Consider the following 16,060-nt stretch of genomic DNA (forward strand, 5'->3'; position numbering starts at 1 on the left):
GGCCAGGGAAGTTATCTAGTTTGTACTTGAGAAGAGTTCCAGTTTCAGTTAAGAGTGGAGGGGAGAAAGGAGATTGCAAGGTCAGAAACCAGCATGGTACTTGAGAGTATCATCCACCTCTACTGTATTCAGTCTATAAAATCTTTACGTTGCTTGGGGGGAAATTTATTTCATGTTTTTCTAGTGATTTCTTCATCCTTAAAATGATTAAAGATGGATAGCATTTGTATAGGACTGTAGAGCTATGAAATCATAGAGAGTACAAAAACGATACCATTGTATGGTACACCAGCCACAGAAGAGTGATTTTCTTATCATACTTTTGGTCTTTTGTTGATTTAATTATTATACCTGTATTTTTCTTTTAAGAGACTCTGCAGAATCTGTGGTCTCGAGTTCAAATCTGTATTGAAGAAACTGGGAAAGATGACAATCTATGCTTTATTTGTTAAAATGAGAGATTCTCGAGTTTGGTGTTCTTCTCTCTTGCCTTTTCTTTGTTGACAGAATATGACAACCTGCCTTCTGACAGGAGTGGATCAGACAGAAAATAGAAGTACAACATTTCAGCAGTTTTATAGGCTAGCACTTACTTTATTGATTAAGTTAAGCATGCTGATTAGACAACATGGGGCCTGTGTAGCTGAGGGAGCCCTTATTACTTATATATGAGTTCTTGTGGTCCTTAAGATTTGCAGTGGATAACTTATGAAATTTACCAGCTATATGATAAATAAAATGAACAAAAAGTGCATAGTGAGACATTTATGGTGATGGTCCAGTTTTATTTACTCCACTTTTCTTCCCAATTCAGAACCAAAGCAGCCTACAAAAATAAACAAAAGACAACAACAATAATATGCTACATATTGGCCTGGTACTGGATCCACTCTGCTGGCTCATCCAAGGCTACAGGCTAAGAGCCAAGGCTGTGGGGTTTTGCCCGAAGACGTCAAGGATACCTAGAAGAGGAAAGGAAAGCAGAAGTTCCGCTTATAGAGTTTGCAGAGGAATTTCTTCCAAGGAAACCGTTCCTTTGCTCAGAGTAACAGAGTTTTTTTTATTGCTGAAACTGCCTTTTATTAAAATAGACCATTGATCCACTGAGTGCACAACGATCAACTCCCTGGGGCAGTGGCTTTCCAAGATCTCAGGCAGAGATCTTACCTGGTGCTGCATCCTTTCAAACTGGAGATACTCTAGAAATTGAATTTTGGACCTGTGCTCTGCCACTGGGCCAAATGAACAGTGGTGTATATTTAAAATTGGTCTGTATTTCTTTCTCTGTTAGGTCCCCCACCCCGTGTGTTAGGTTTTTAAAAAATGTGGGTGTATAAAATTATAAATTTAATCTACACATTAGTTATATATATGAATTGTAAGTAACTTTTAAAAAGATCTTGTAAATGTCAGTTTCTGGGAATGTACAGGTGTGTTTCTGGGGAATGGCAGAATAGGAAAGTGTTACAATTGACATGTTAGCCCACTGTATTTGTGCACTGTAAACAGCTGTTGATAGAGGGAGACAGGATTGCAGCCAATCATTTTCGTAGATACGGGTGTGTGTCTCATACAGATGTTACCATGATCCATACTGGACAAAATGGAAAGGTATTGGCTGAATAAAACAGCATCCTTTGGAGGGCTTTCAAAATTGGCACAGGACAATAGTTTCATTGCTGTAATTTTTTTCCCATATTGAGTCACTAGCAGATATGCAAATTTATACTCTTGCTGGGTTATTTCTATAGAAACAGCACTCTCTCTTGCCCACTCTCCACTGAAACAGCATAGATTGGGACAGACCCCTGAACAAACTAAACTGGGACCTGTTGGCAATAAAAGGTAAGGCAATTCTTTGCTTTTCTGCACAGTACTGTGGTGTGGGGGAGGGGGAGCAAGAAAAGGAATTTTTTCTCTCTGTGTGCGTTGATTGATGGGGCATAAACAGGAGCTAGTGTGGGTGAAACTTCTCTTTATATAATACAGCAGAACCAGACTTCAAAACTCATGGAATACCTTTCATTAGGAACAACAAAACCGATACAAAAGAGTTCAAGCTTTCTGGTTCTTCAAAACTCTTCATTGTGCTATGTGTTTTCAGGCAATGGTTACCTCTAGGTTAGACTACTGTAACGCACTCTACACAGGGCTTCCCCTGAACCTGATCCGGCGGTTACAGCTGGTGCAGAATGCAGCGGCGCGTGTCATCACAGGATTGCTGATGCATGAGCATATAATGCCAGCACTGTGTCAGCTGCGCTGGTTACCGGTGGAGTACCAAATCAGGTTCAAGGTTTTGGTATTAACCTATAAAACCCTATGCAGACTGGGACTGGCGTATCTGCAGCACCATCTCTCCCCATACGAACCCCAGAGGAGTCTTCGCTCTAGTGAGAAACATCTGCTAAAGGTCCCTGGCCCCAGGGAAGCCTGCCTGGCATTGACCAGGGCCAGGGCCTTTTTGGTCCTGGCCCCAGCCTGGTGGAACGCTCTGAGAGACCAAGGCCCGGCAGGACTTGTTATCTTTCCGCTGGGCCTGCAAGACGGTGCTGTTCCTCCAGGCATATGGGTGGTGCTAGGTGGGCCCCCCTGGCCGGTTGACAGTAGAATATGCCCTCCCTACTAGCAATACCCCCATCTAGTAATTTCCTTTACTGCTAAGATGCTCTGGAGATGGCTAGGGTTTGGTTGGTTGGATTTAGTGCTGCCATGTTCATGTATATATATGTATTTTAATTGTGTAATTCTGGATGTTTTTATGGTTCTTAACTTATATTAACTGTTTTATGTATTTTAACTTGTATATGCTTGTAATCTGCCCTGAGCCTGTTGGTGTGGGGAGGGCAGAATATAAATCAAATAGATTTTTTTTTAAATGTGCCTGCGGGGGGATGGAGGAATGTTTCAGGCCATCATATTAAGATCTTGACTTATGAACATCATGTGTGAAATGCCAAGCAGGTATATATATTTGGAATGGTGCTGGTGTCAGGTTGCATCTTTGGCCTCCTGGGAGGAAGAAACAAAAAAATTTGAAAGCAATCAATTGAAAATATATTTTAAAAAGCAATTGATCAAATACACATTTAACACCATATGGAACACTCAGGTCCTGTAGAAGTCTGTGAGTAAACATGGCAGTTAATCTATTAGCACAGTATTTGAGGTTAACCTTATTTGGTATACAACATAGAGAGTGAAATGGAAGCTAAATTGGGTAGTTTTACTTTGGTGGGGACAAGCCGTCAGTACAGTCTTTTTCCAGTTTTTTTTTGTCTCCAGTTGACAAATCCCTCTCTGTACCTGCTGAATTCATGTATTCTCAAAGTCTGCAGATAGTTTCATTGGTCCAGAACAAAAACTACATAGATGCTATGTGTTTTTCGTTCTGGATTTTGCTTGGAACCAGTATGGCTACCTGCAACTTCTGGCTTGAACAACAGGATATTTAAAATACCACTTGGGATGGATCTGATCTAAACTGCTGTTGCATGGAGATGGTGATATCGGCATCTTTTGGATCAGACTGTAATGATTAAATTCTGCTTGCAATTTTTCTTGGTTTCAGTTTTTGAACTAGTAGTATCGTCAATAATAATTAGGTGCTGTTAAGTTGCAACCAACTTGTGGTGACCCCAGAAGCATGAAGTTTTCAAGGCAAGAGATGAGCAGAGGTGGTTTGTAGTTGCCTACCTCTTTGTAGTGACCCTGGTCTTCCTTGGAGGGCTCCCGTCCAATTAGTAACAATGGCCAACCCTGCTTAGCTTCCGAGCTCTGACAAGCTCAGCCTAGTCTGGGCAGCTTTAAATAATGGGTTGGATCCAATGATGCTGCTCCCAGTAAGGATTTCCATCAGTGTAACAGGATTTTCTTGCCTCCCTGATCCCTCTTCAGTTCATAGTGTTCCCAGAAATTCTGCTGCTGGTACAGAGAACCCTAAGGTGCAGCTGGAGGGGGAAATTGGGGTTTGTAGTGGAAAGGGGAAATGGCTCCTCTTTGGTTAGCAGAAGTCTATGGCTGGATCCAGCCCAATGTGATGAAGGTCAGAGATTTATTCTTTTTTTTTTTTTAGAAAAATTTTTATTGGGTTAGAATATTATTATTTTTACATTACATTCAATTTTCCCCAAATTTTTCATTTCTAACCCCCTCCCTTTCCCCCCCTTTTGTTGACTTCCAACAGCTTTCCCCCCCTCTGTCCCTTTTCCCTTACTTCTATTAAATTCCTCTATCTAAAACAGATATACATTCTCCATTATATTAAGCAGTACATCTTTAACTCCTTTACTTACTATACACCCAAACTGTACGTCCTTGGATAAACAATTTATCCCCTTTTCCCATTTTGAATATTTCTATATATCATAAACCTATATATCATAAACCATAAAAATTTCCCACATTTAAATCAAACAAATCAAACAATTTGATTTGTTCTCTATATGTTACTCATTTCATCTTTTTATGGTAATTCTATATAGCTCATCACATAGTCAATCAATTTAACTCTTCTGTACATTCAGTTTGGTGCATATAAATCTTATCAAAGAAAGAAAATATTGTTAGTTACTCAATCCTCATGTTTAAACCTTATCATTAATTATTCTCTATCAATGTTCTATCAATTAACCTATACATATCTATGTATATATATCAATCTATTAATCTAACTGCTTATAAGTTCACTTTTCTCTTCCTCCCCCGGTAAAGTCACCCCTCTCTTTTATACTTATATTATACTTCAGTAGTTCTCAAACTGCCACAGTTTTCCTCCCACCTCCCATTTCTTCTCCAGATGTTGTTTCAGCTTCTCCCAGTCCGTGTTAAACTGCCCTGAGTCCAGATCTCTCAATTTTCTCGTCATCTTGTCCATTTCAGCCATATACAGCAATTTGTAGATCCAATCTTCAATAGTTGGCACTTCTTGTACTTTCCATTTTTGCGCATACAAAAGTCTAGCTGCTGCTGTCATATAAAATATCAACGTCCTATGATGGGCTGGAATTCCCTCCATTCCCAAGTTTAGTAGCAGGAGTTCTGGGTTCTTATTTATTTGAAACTGTAAAATTTCACTCATTTCTCTTATTATTTCCCCCCAGTACTGCCTAGCTACCTCACACGATCACCACATGTGGTAGAGGGAGCCCTCATGTTTCTTACATTTCCAGCATTTATTAGAAGTATTCAAGTTCCCTAGCGCAATCTTCTTTGGTGTCATGTACCAACGATAAATCATTTTGTAAATGTTCTCTTTAATATTAGTACATGTCGTTATCTTCATTGTAGTTTTCCACAAGTATTCCCATGCCTCCATTGTTATTTCTTTATTAAAATTTATAGCCCATTTCACCATCTGTGTTTTAACTGTCTCGTCCTCAGTATACCATTTCAGCAGTACTTGGTATACCTTGGATATTCTTTTCTTATCTTCTTTAAGAAGGGTCTGCTCTAGTTCCGAGTTCTCTGTTCGTATGCCCCCTTTTGCAGAGTCCGAATTGTATAAGTCTCTGATCTGCCTATACTGGAACCAATCATAGTTAGGTGATAGTTCCTCTTGCGTCTTTATTCTAAGTTTAGATACTTCAATTTTAGTTATTTCTTTGTACGTTAAGCATTGTTGTTCATTATCAACAGCTCTCGGGTCTATCACCTCATATGGAACCACCCACAAGGGGGTTCCTTCTTGTAGATAAATTCTGTACTTCTTCCAGATTGTATATAAACTTCTCCTTACAAAATGATGCAGGAACATCGAGTTGACCTTCACTTTGTCATGCCATAGGTATGCGTGCCATCCAAAAATTTTTTTATATCCCTCTAGGGCTAATAGTTTCTTATTCTTTAATGTCATCCACTCTTTTAGCCAAACTAGGCAGATTGCATCATGATAAAGTCTCAGGTTGGGCAGTTGCATTCCGCCTCTTTCCTTTGCATCTTGTAAAACTTTTACTTTCACTCGAGGCTTCTTGCCTGCCCAAACAAAATCTGATATTTTCCTCTGCCATTTTTCAAATTGTTTAGAGTCTCTGATGATTGGTATTGTCTGTAGCAAAAACATTACTCTTGGTAACACATTCATCTTAACTGCTGCAATCCTGCCCAGCCATGACAAGTTCAATCTATTCCATTTGATCAAGTCTCTCTCTATCTGAATCCATAATTTTTCATAATTATTCTTGAACAAATCTATATTTTTTGCAGTCAGCTCAACTCCCAAATATTTCACCTTACTAGTTACTTCACAATCCGTTGTTTCCATTAACAATTGTTGTTTCTGCTTAGTCATGTTTTTGCATAGTATCTTTGACTTCTTTTTGTTAATGAAGAAACCTGCCAGGTCTCCAAACTCCTTAATCTTATCTATCACTTTTGGCATGTTCTCCAGTGGGTCTTCTACAATTAACATTATGTCATCTGCAAATGCTCTGACCTTATATGAATAGTCCTTTATTTTTATTCCTCGTATTTCCTCGTCTTGTCGTATTTGTATCATCAGAATCTCCAATACTAAAATGAACAACAATGGAGATAACGGGCAACCTTGTCTTGTTCCTTTACTAATCGTCAATTTCTTGGTCAGTTCATCATTCACTACAATTGCTGCAGTCTGGTCTCTATAAATTTCCTTAATTGCTTTGACAAATCTTTCTCCCCGTTGTAGCTTTTCCATAGTGGCAAACATAAAGTCCCAGTTTAAATTGTCAAACGCTTTTTCAGCATCTACAAAGAAGAAACCAACCTCTTTGTCACAACGCTTGTCATAATATTCAATAGCATTGATCACTGTCCTTAAATTGTCTCTTATTTGTCTGTCTGGCAAAAAGCCTGCTTGTTCCTCCTCTATAACTTCCGAGAGCCACCCCTTCAATCTCTCCGCCAATATCTTCGCAAAAATTTTATAGTCATTGTTAAGTAGTGATATAGGTCTGTAATTTTTCACGTTGGTCAGGTCTTGGCCCTCTTTTGGGATCAATGATATATTCGCTTCACTCCAAGTATCTGGAATCCTTTGATCCCTAAAAACTCCATTCATCACCTCTTTTAGGAATGGTGCCAGTTCATTGGCCATTATCTTATAAAATTTAGCCGTAAGTCCATCTGGCCCTGGCGCCTTTCCTAGATTTGCGGATTGTATTGCCTTACTTATTTCCTCATCAGTTACTTCACTGTTCAACTTATTTCTCCAAGCTTCCGAGATTTCTGGAAGTTTGGTTTTCTCCAGATATGATGCTATTGATTCTTTGTTTACTTCTTTTTTATTATACAGCTTAGCATAAAATTTATAAAAGGCTCTACTGATGGTAGTCTGCTCCAAGTACGTTTTATTTTCTTCACAGATTTTATTTATTGTTTTCTTTTCCCTTTTCTTCTTCAATTGCCATGCCAAATATTTCCCAGGTTTATTGGCACCCTCAAACGCTTTTTGATTCAATCTTTTAAGGTTCCACTCCAATTCTTTATTACTCATTGCTGTTAGCTGTTCTTGAAGAATTTTGATTTCCTGGTATATTTTCTTTTTTCCTGGTCTCTTTTTTAACTGTGCTTCTTTGGCTTTTATTTTCTCCTCAATCTCTTGTCTTTTCTCCTCTTTCTTTTTCCTTGCTCTACCATTTAAGTCCATTAGTATGCCCCTTACAACCGCCTTGTATGCATCCCAAACTTTGTTGGTTGGTACTTCTTTGTTCACGTTGTATTGTATGAAAAACTTTGTCTCTCTTCTCAATATTTCCATATTCTCTCTTTCCTGTAACAAGTCCTCATTTATTCTCCAGGCTTTCCTTTTTCTCCTTTTTCCAAATTTCCATATAATTGGGTTGTGATCTGAGCCTACCATCGGCATTATTTCTACCTCCTTAGTCCATAACGCTAAGTCTTTTGAGGCCCAGATCATGTCAATTCTTGATAATGTAAGATGCCTTGCAGAATAAAAAGTAAACTGTCTGGTTTTAGGATATTCTCTCCTCCATACATCTTCGAGAGTCTCTTGTTGAATCAACTCAAAAAAAAGCTTTGGCAATAGTCCTCTTTTCTTTTGTGCTGTTGTAGTCTTTTTGTCTAATTCCAAATCTGTCACTCCATTGAAGTCTCCAGCAAGAATTATCTGGTCATATGCAAGATCGTCTAAATGCTTCCTTAAATCCTCAAAGAAGCTTTCCTTTGCACCATTAGGTGCATAAAGTCCGACTACCAACACTCTCTTTAAATTCCAATTACATTCCACTGCTACAAATCTAGCTTCCACATCTCTCATAACAAATTTTGGCTGCAGCTCCTCCTTTATGTACAACACCACTCCTCTTTTTTTCTTGTTGGAGGCCGCTACAAATTCTTTGCCCAATTTTCCAGATTTTAAATATTTTACATCCTGTTTTCTAATATGGGTCTCCTGCAAACAAACAATATCACATTTTTGTTTTAGTAGCCAATGAAAAATATTTTTCCTCTTATTCGGTGAGTTTAGTCCATTTACATTCCAAGATAATACTTTACACTCCATATTCATAGTTTTGTTGGTAAGTCTTTTTCATTGTCCTTAATAAATCGCTCCATCTCCCGCTCAGATCTGATGCGTTTTTTTGCCCCTCCAAACTCAAAGGACACTCCTTCCGGTAGCTCCCATCTGTACCTAATATTCATGTCCTTCAAAGTCTGAATTAGCACTTTATATTTTTTCCGGTCCAATAACACTGATCTGGGCAGTTCCTTCATTATAATAATCGTCTTGCCATCAATCTCCAATGGATCTTGAAACTGTTTTGTCACAATCCTCTCTTTCATGTTTCTAGTTGTAAACTGCACAATCACATCCCTTGGTAATTTCCTCTGGGTTGCAATTCTCGAGTTCACACGGTACGCCACATCTAGGATAGCCACAACTTCCTCCTCCTCCTTCCCCAGGTATTCAGCCAACACCTCAGTCATCTGTTCTTGCGCTGACTTTCCTTCCACTTCTGGCAAGCCACGAAAACGTAGCTGCTTCTCCATATGTTTAGTTTCTGCAACTGACATTCTCCCCTTCACCAATCTCATCTCTGTTTGTTGCGTGTCTGCTAAATTCTCCATCGCGTCTTCTACTGTTTTAACTCTCTGCTGCGTTCCTTGTAGTTCACTTCGTATTGTTTCCATACCTTTTTTCACTTCTGACAGCTCCGATTTTACTGTCTGTGTAACCTCTTTAACCTCTTTTATCAGCTCCAATTTCGTGTCCTTAAGTTCTTTAATCATATCTAAAAGTTTTTTGTCCAGGTTTTTATCCAGGTTTTCTATTGCCGATTGCCACTCTTTTTTTGACATCGTGGGGCTTGCTTTAGCTCGCTCCCACGAATCCGCTCTCTTCCTTAACTCCGTGGCGTAAAATTTAACGTTTTTCTATTTTAAATGTCCCGGTCTTCTTATAGAAATTAAGTTTTAAAGAGTCCAAAATGTCGGGCGTCTTTTCTCTATGGTTTCTCTATGATTTTGTAATCCAAGATGGCCTACTTCCTCTTCCGCTGAAGCCGCGACCCTTCCCCTTTCAAAAATGGCGATTCCCTACTTCCTGCCCTCCAGCAAGGGCCGCTTCTCTCCAGCCACTCTATTGTTATTACGCACTTCCTGTCTCCCGTCTTCCCACAGCAGATCTCGCGATGGTGTCTTTTTCTCACAGCTCCAAAGCCACAGGTATTCAAAACAATAGTCCCATTTCTTTAATAACTTCTTTAAACTTAGTCTCTTTTTAAATTCGATTCCTGCCGAGTCTTCCCCTCCTTTTCACTAGTCTGTTGCAGTTTAAAAATCTACTTTTTTTCCTCTCTGTTTTTATCAATCTGTCCCGTCTCAGAAGATAATGATCTTTACCTTCTCTTCACTTTTCTCGGGTTGTAATCGCTGTTTCGATTTTAAGTTCTCCTCTCAGCTTCTTCCCCCAATCGATGCTTGGGTATGTAGGTCTTATGCCAGCCGAATTGGCCCCAAAACTGCCGCAGAGATTATAGCCGACCCGTCGCAAGGTGGGACCTCAAGGATCGGGGGGAGACTCGCTGTGTAGAGCCCCCCCTCGTCCGAGATCTAGCTCACCCTAGGGTCTTGAGCGTTCTTTGCCTGCTCCCCGCCTGAGAGCAGTCGGCCGCGGGCTATTTTCACCCCGCCGGCCGGTTAAAACGGCAGTCCGGTCAGCTCCGCAAGTGGAGCTGCGTTAGACCTCCATGGATCCCAAACAGGAAGTCGGTCAGAGATTTATTCTCATTGATTTCCGCATGACTTTGATGTAATATGTTTAGTGTCAAGGTGGCACATTTTGTTCCATTATTTATTTTTATCTGTCATTTGGTTGGTTTTTCTCCTGTGGTTTTTTAATCTTTCCCAGATCTTTTTGATCCATATCTCTATTTAAAGTTTGATGACATGAACATAATTACTCTTTCCAGTATATTACATTTTTTAATTTTACCTTTTGCTTATTTTTCTGATATTTAACAGATTGTACAATATATTTGTCAAAAAGAAGATGCTGGATGTTGGGAAATGGCCAATATTTGCTCTCTGCTCACATGAGGAGCTAAAATTAATTCGCCAGGCCTGTGTATTCGGTAGCAGTGGCAATGAAGTACTGTATGCAACTGAAAACGATGAGGTACCTATCAAAGAATCTGATTGTTAACAATGGAGTATCTGTTATTATCAGGGCTGTGGATGTGCCATAGCTCAGGGAAAAGTTAGAATTTGATCTGAAAATATCAGATTGTATAATTTTTAATCTGCAAGGTTCTTTGGAGTTTTCAGGACAGGTAGACATATGCAGCCTTCACCAAATAGACTAGTTCCGGAATGTATTGCTGCTCACTTGATTAGAAGTTTGCTGGTTATCACCATCAGCCCATCGCCACCACCAATATATACAATTCTCAGCATGGCCAAATCTGAGGATACTTAAATCCAGAGACTGGAGCTGTGAACAGACTAGACATATCTTTCTACAATCCTGAGAAAAGTCCCAGGTTTGCAGAAAAATCTGAAATTAAAAAAAGAAACATTGGTGGAGGAGGCAAAAAACGCAAAATGCTAAAAGGAGCACCTGTAGCTCTAAGTTAGTTTCAGGTAAGTAGGTGTATTGGCCTGCTGTAGAAGAGCATGATCTGGGTCTAATCACACCTTAAAAACCAACTAGATTTCCAAGATACGAACTTTCGAGAGTCAAAACTCCCTTTGTCAGATACAAGGAGTGGAAAAGTGTAGAAATCTTTATACCTAAGAGTAGCAGTTTTCAAGAAGAGAAACTTTAAAGGAAAATTACAATGCAAGATTGCTGAAATTGAGTTTATTTGCACATCTGGAACAATGGAGCCTCCCCAGGGTTGAATCAGGACATAGGATTTTTCTCACATTGCAAATACTATGTGGGGGGAACGAGCTGGTCTGTACGGGTTTCCCAACGTGTAACTGGGCCAGCCCAGCAACTGACACTGTGCAACTGTCTCATAACGTTCCCGCATAGAGGTTGCCAGGGGTAGGGGAAAGAGGAAAAGCTGAAGAGGGGGAGAGAGAGAGGTAGGTTGGCTGGTAGGTAAAAAGGAGAGAGAGGCAGGAAAATAGGAGAGGCTTTGGGGGCTTTTAGAGAAGAGAAAGCAGAAATAGGGAGAGGGAAATGATATGCTGCCCCCCCCCCCCGCCCAAGTCCTTGCAGGTTCCCCGCTGGTTAGTTCGTAGTTGCACTGTTGCTGTTTGTTGTTTGGAAGCTTCTTTTGGCCTGCTTGGGTGCAGCATTTTTTCTTCCTGATGGGATTTTCAGGTGCAGCCTGGTTCAGACTGGGGAGGGGTCTTCTCTACTACCAGAGTCAGATGTAAGCCCTGCCTTGAGCTGGGGGGGGGTGTCACCCTGTTCACTCTGCCCTCCTAGCTGCGAAGGGAAGGGGCTCTGTCTCCAAGTGCAATGTGTTGTTCTGTACTAACAGTGTCACTTTGCAACAGGTTTTCGCCCTTGGCACTAACTACAGCGGCTGTTTGGGAGTAGGAGATATGCAGAGCAGCATTGAACCCCGACGGTTAGATATGTTATGTGGCAAGAAAATAGCTTGCCTGAGCAGTGGAATTGGCCCTCACGTTGTCGCAGCTACTACTGGTACGTTCTGTGCTTTGAAACACGGCAGTATCTCCGAGTCGAACCCTTTGCCCTGGAATATTGGAGAACCATTCTAGTGAGGAGAGGCAGTGCTATGTAGTGGTTAGACTATTAGACTGGGCAGCCCCTAGGTTCACTCAGTTATGAAACTCTTTGCTTCATCTTAGACCTGGTCATTCTCTCTCTCTCTCTCCTTGTACCTCAGAAGGCTGTTGCGATGATAAAAGCGGAAGAAGATAATGTATATCACCCTAAGGTTCTAGGGAAAAAAACCCTCCCTGGCCCAATAAAAAATATTGAATTTTTAACTGTGGGAGGAAAGTGGGACATACTTTTACGCTGATGCCAACAGAATTTAAATATTAGATTCTGGCAGCTTTTTTGTATCTAATTTCTCATATTTTGTCATTGTTTTCCTTATCTGACACAATGTTATAATTTGGGGAATCCATCTGTTAGGATGCCAAAACGGAAGCATTCTTGTTAATGGTATCTAGAACTTGGGTTATGAAAATTTCACAAGTAGACAGAGGCAGGGTGAGCAGCCAAACAAGTGCGCAGAGAGATTAAAGTCTAGTCCGTTTGAGGATCCGGTGTGTGAAAATGCTAAGATTAGAGCCTGACTTTCCTGACTCTTTAGGACACACAAATGTGACTGCATTACGTGCTCCTTATTGGATGTCATGAAGCATAACTCACTTTCCAGGAAAAGCCCCTGAAGTGGCTCTTTCCTTGGTATGGAAACCACTCTTGCAGATGATATGGCCTGCTTTGATTTCACAGAACTCCCTGTTAGAAGCAAGAAGCAGCGGAAACAGATTTGCCCAAAACTTTCAGTTTGTGAATACTGCAGGGAGGTTGGGTTGGGGACTGGAAACAGAGGGACTGAACATAGCCTGTCCCCTTACAATTATATGAGCGTGCCATTTTGTAAGAGCCAGTATGGTGTGTAGTGTGAAGAGAATGACTACTACAGGGTAAGCCTGGGTTCAGAGCTCTGCTTAGCCATGAAGCTTGTTGGTTGACCTTGAACCCATCCCTCTCTCAGTCTTATCTTGCCTGCTTGTGGTGAAGGTAAGATACAGGATAGGGGGCATCACCTAAACCTCCTTTCAGGTAGAGTGGGATAAAAATGTGGTAGCTTATTTTTTCTAATAACCTTTTCAGCATGCTGCTTCTGGCACTGGTGAGCAAGGCTCAGAGCGTTTCATATTCTGCATGCAGTGCAAAATTTGGGGGAAGAATTTGGCACATGTATTTTTCTGTGTTTTGTTACTTTTTTACAGTAACAAGATCCCTTGGGATGGTTACTGTACCCCCCTTTTGTTTCAACTATTATCTGTAGTTTCTCCAACAATTTTTTTCAAAAGGAGGAGTGGAAATTTAATGCTTCATGTTTGCAAGTAGAGGTTAAGTCATAACTTATTTATTTACTTCATTTCTATCCTTTTTTCTGTAGATTACTCAAGACCACTTACAAATTTTAAACATTAAAAATGGCAAATTAAAAACAGACATTAGAAACATCAAATACCAATAGTGCCAATTGAGATAATGGGCTTGCTTATAAGGGCAAAGGCAGCCAGAATAGAGGCAAAGCACAAAAGAACTCTTTGGGGTAGGAGCTTCAGCCATTACTTATCTTTTCTGTCCTTTTAAAAGGTGGATTATTCATACTGCAATTAGCTTTCAGAGAATGATTTTAAAAGCTATTTTTCTCCTTTTATTATAGCTGGAGAAGTATATACATGGGGTCATAACTCTTACAATCAACTGGGAAACGGGACTACCAATCATAGCACGATTCCTTGTCAAGTCTCCACCAATTTGGTGAACAAAAAAGTGATCGAAGTGGCCTGTGGCTCTCATCATTCTATGGTTTTAACGTCAGATGGCGAGGTGAGAACAGCTGTTTCTAGGTGGACACGTTGTTTTTCTAACATGTACAAGAAAAAGGGGGAGGAATTGAGCCTTAGGTAAAAACAAATGTGTTGAATCTTTAGCACAGGTGACCATGTAGTCTGATGAAGCTGTTTATTAGGGCATTTTGATAACTATACACTCACTTTTGAAAGACTAAAACTTTCTGATCTTTGTGTGAAAACTTGTTTGTAACACATGCATGTGCATGTCTTCTTTTGCCTTCTACTTTAAGTGCTCTGGGGGCTTATAGGCTTTTGAGTTTACCAAGAGTTCTTCATTGAAAATTGGACTTCTGGAAGGAACTAGTGTATTTTTCTTGTAAGTACCTTTTAGTCTCTCAGGATTCCTACCTCCACATACCTGGGTTAAGGATATAGGCAGTCGCTGTGGTCACTGTGCTATTAGGAGAGGCAGGAGAGCTATTGCTGCATTCTGTGATGGCCAAAGGAGCTTAACGGTAATAAAAAGTTGGGGAATCAGGGAAGGAATGTGGAATTACAGATGGAATCCTTCCAAATAAACATCTGGCTGCCCCTGAAAACATTTAGCATGGCACTGGAGAAAGCCTAAGTGTTTGATTAGATGATAAGCAAGTTGGGTTTGGGGAAACCTGAACCCGTCTCCCGTTTAACGTGTGACCTGATGCTTGCATTTAAGGTGCAAATCAGCTCCCGAGAATGTGCAGAAGCAGGAGGTGCATCAACGTCCTGTTCACCCTGCTTGCTTTCTGTAGCAGAGGAGGGATGTTTGTCTTACTGCTGGTTCCACATGTCTGTTCAGGAGCCGCATGTTTGCTTGTCAAGAAACTGGTCTCTTTTACCCCATTTCTTGGCTTTCAAACCTTTGGTTCAGACTTTTGGATCTAGTCAGGCCACAAGAGGAATCTCTGGAAATTTACTGCAACTTTGTGCTAGCTGTTCCCAGAGAAGATAAGCTTAGGGATGGAACTTAGAGTACCCAAGGTGTGGATGGGATCATTTAGACGAGACCTTCAAGGCCAGGAACATTAGCACTTAGGACTCCAGTAGGGCTATTGATCTGATTGCAAGCATGTCTCATCCGCAGAGAGATGTGGGGTCACATCCCTTAGCAATGCCCTGGTCGGGCCATCAGATCAGACCATGTATTGGCCGACATGACTTAAAGAAAGGATCTTCAGTTTGTTCTTGGCTGCTTTCTAAGCCATGTTGGCTCTTAGACCTGTAACTGGTCATCAGTTTCTAAGCCGTCTTGTTCCTGGACCTTTTCGGACCTTCAGTTTACAAGGACTGAGACTTTGTTCTGTATGGTTTGACCTGACAAGGTAGTATCTGGGGTGGAAAACAACAAAGTCTGTTAAGTGTTTTAGATTAGCTATTTAGACTTTATTATTTTCTTCCCTGTCTTGCGCAGTTTCTATATTTGTAAAGTTTTGCACGATTCTTAATAAATGTTATTAATCATACTTTTGTGGTGATACTGGATTTTGAGGCTTCAATCGGAATCCAGTCTCTTGGCTTAATTGGCTTCGTTTACCAAATAACTGTTCAAGTGGAACTCAGTCTCCAGGTGTCCTGCCTCGCAGGGTTGACTTATTGATTAACCCTGTTAAGGCTGGAGACTTTGTCTCCTCGGTTTTTAAGCTTAGGATTAGTTAGAGGGAACTGATGGCAGCTTGTTATCCTGGGCGGCAAAGGCTGCTGCCCCCCAGACATGTGTTTTGCTTTTTGACCCCCTTCCTTAGCTCCTCAAGGACTTGGGGAATCCATAACATTTCTGGTTGGGTATATTTTTGAAAGTGACCCCGCAGAGTCAGAAGTCACCATGCTTCTTTTAAACCAAAACATACATTCTGGTTTTTCCCCCATCTCTCTTCTTTAATTGGTTCACGGCATTTGAGGCAAGCTATATTTTCGACAGAACCTGTTTAAAAGAAATGACCTTGTTATTGCAGAATGTATAGGGAAAAACCTGTTTTGTTGTAGGCTTTAACTTACTCAGTATTTGTACATGACTGTATAAAGCCAACGTTTTCTGCCACATTTGGGATTACATCAA

At 40.5% G+C, this 16,060-nt stretch overlaps 1 protein-coding gene across 5 annotated transcripts in view; it reads left to right on the forward strand.

Moving 5' to 3' along the window:
* The first annotated feature begins 1,698 nt into the window (after nucleotides 1-1,698).
* The window catches only part of RCBTB2 (RCC1 and BTB domain containing protein 2), a 40,043-nt gene continuing 25,681 nt past the window's right edge, over nucleotides 1,699-16,060 (forward strand). For 3 of the 5 annotated variants that reach the window (XM_054981875.1, XM_054981884.1, XM_054981899.1), the window contains exons 1-4: nucleotides 1,699-1,845; nucleotides 10,462-10,615; nucleotides 11,950-12,100; nucleotides 13,833-13,999. In XM_054981875.1, the coding sequence (XP_054837850.1) occupies nucleotides 10,490-10,615; nucleotides 11,950-12,100; nucleotides 13,833-13,999 (444 nt within the window). In that variant the 5' untranslated portion in view covers nucleotides 1,699-1,845; nucleotides 10,462-10,489. Of the gene's footprint in view, nucleotides 1,846-10,461; nucleotides 10,616-11,949; nucleotides 12,101-13,559; nucleotides 13,719-13,832; nucleotides 14,000-14,271; nucleotides 14,342-16,060 lie in introns of those variants that run through there. The other 2 variants (XM_054981892.1, XM_054981908.1) reach the window with 2 other exon arrangements.

Source organism: Eublepharis macularius, chromosome 1, assembly GCF_028583425.1.
Source record: "Eublepharis macularius isolate TG4126 chromosome 1, MPM_Emac_v1.0, whole genome shotgun sequence".
In the NCBI taxonomy this organism is placed as follows: Eukaryota; Metazoa; Chordata; class Lepidosauria; order Squamata; family Eublepharidae; genus Eublepharis; species Eublepharis macularius.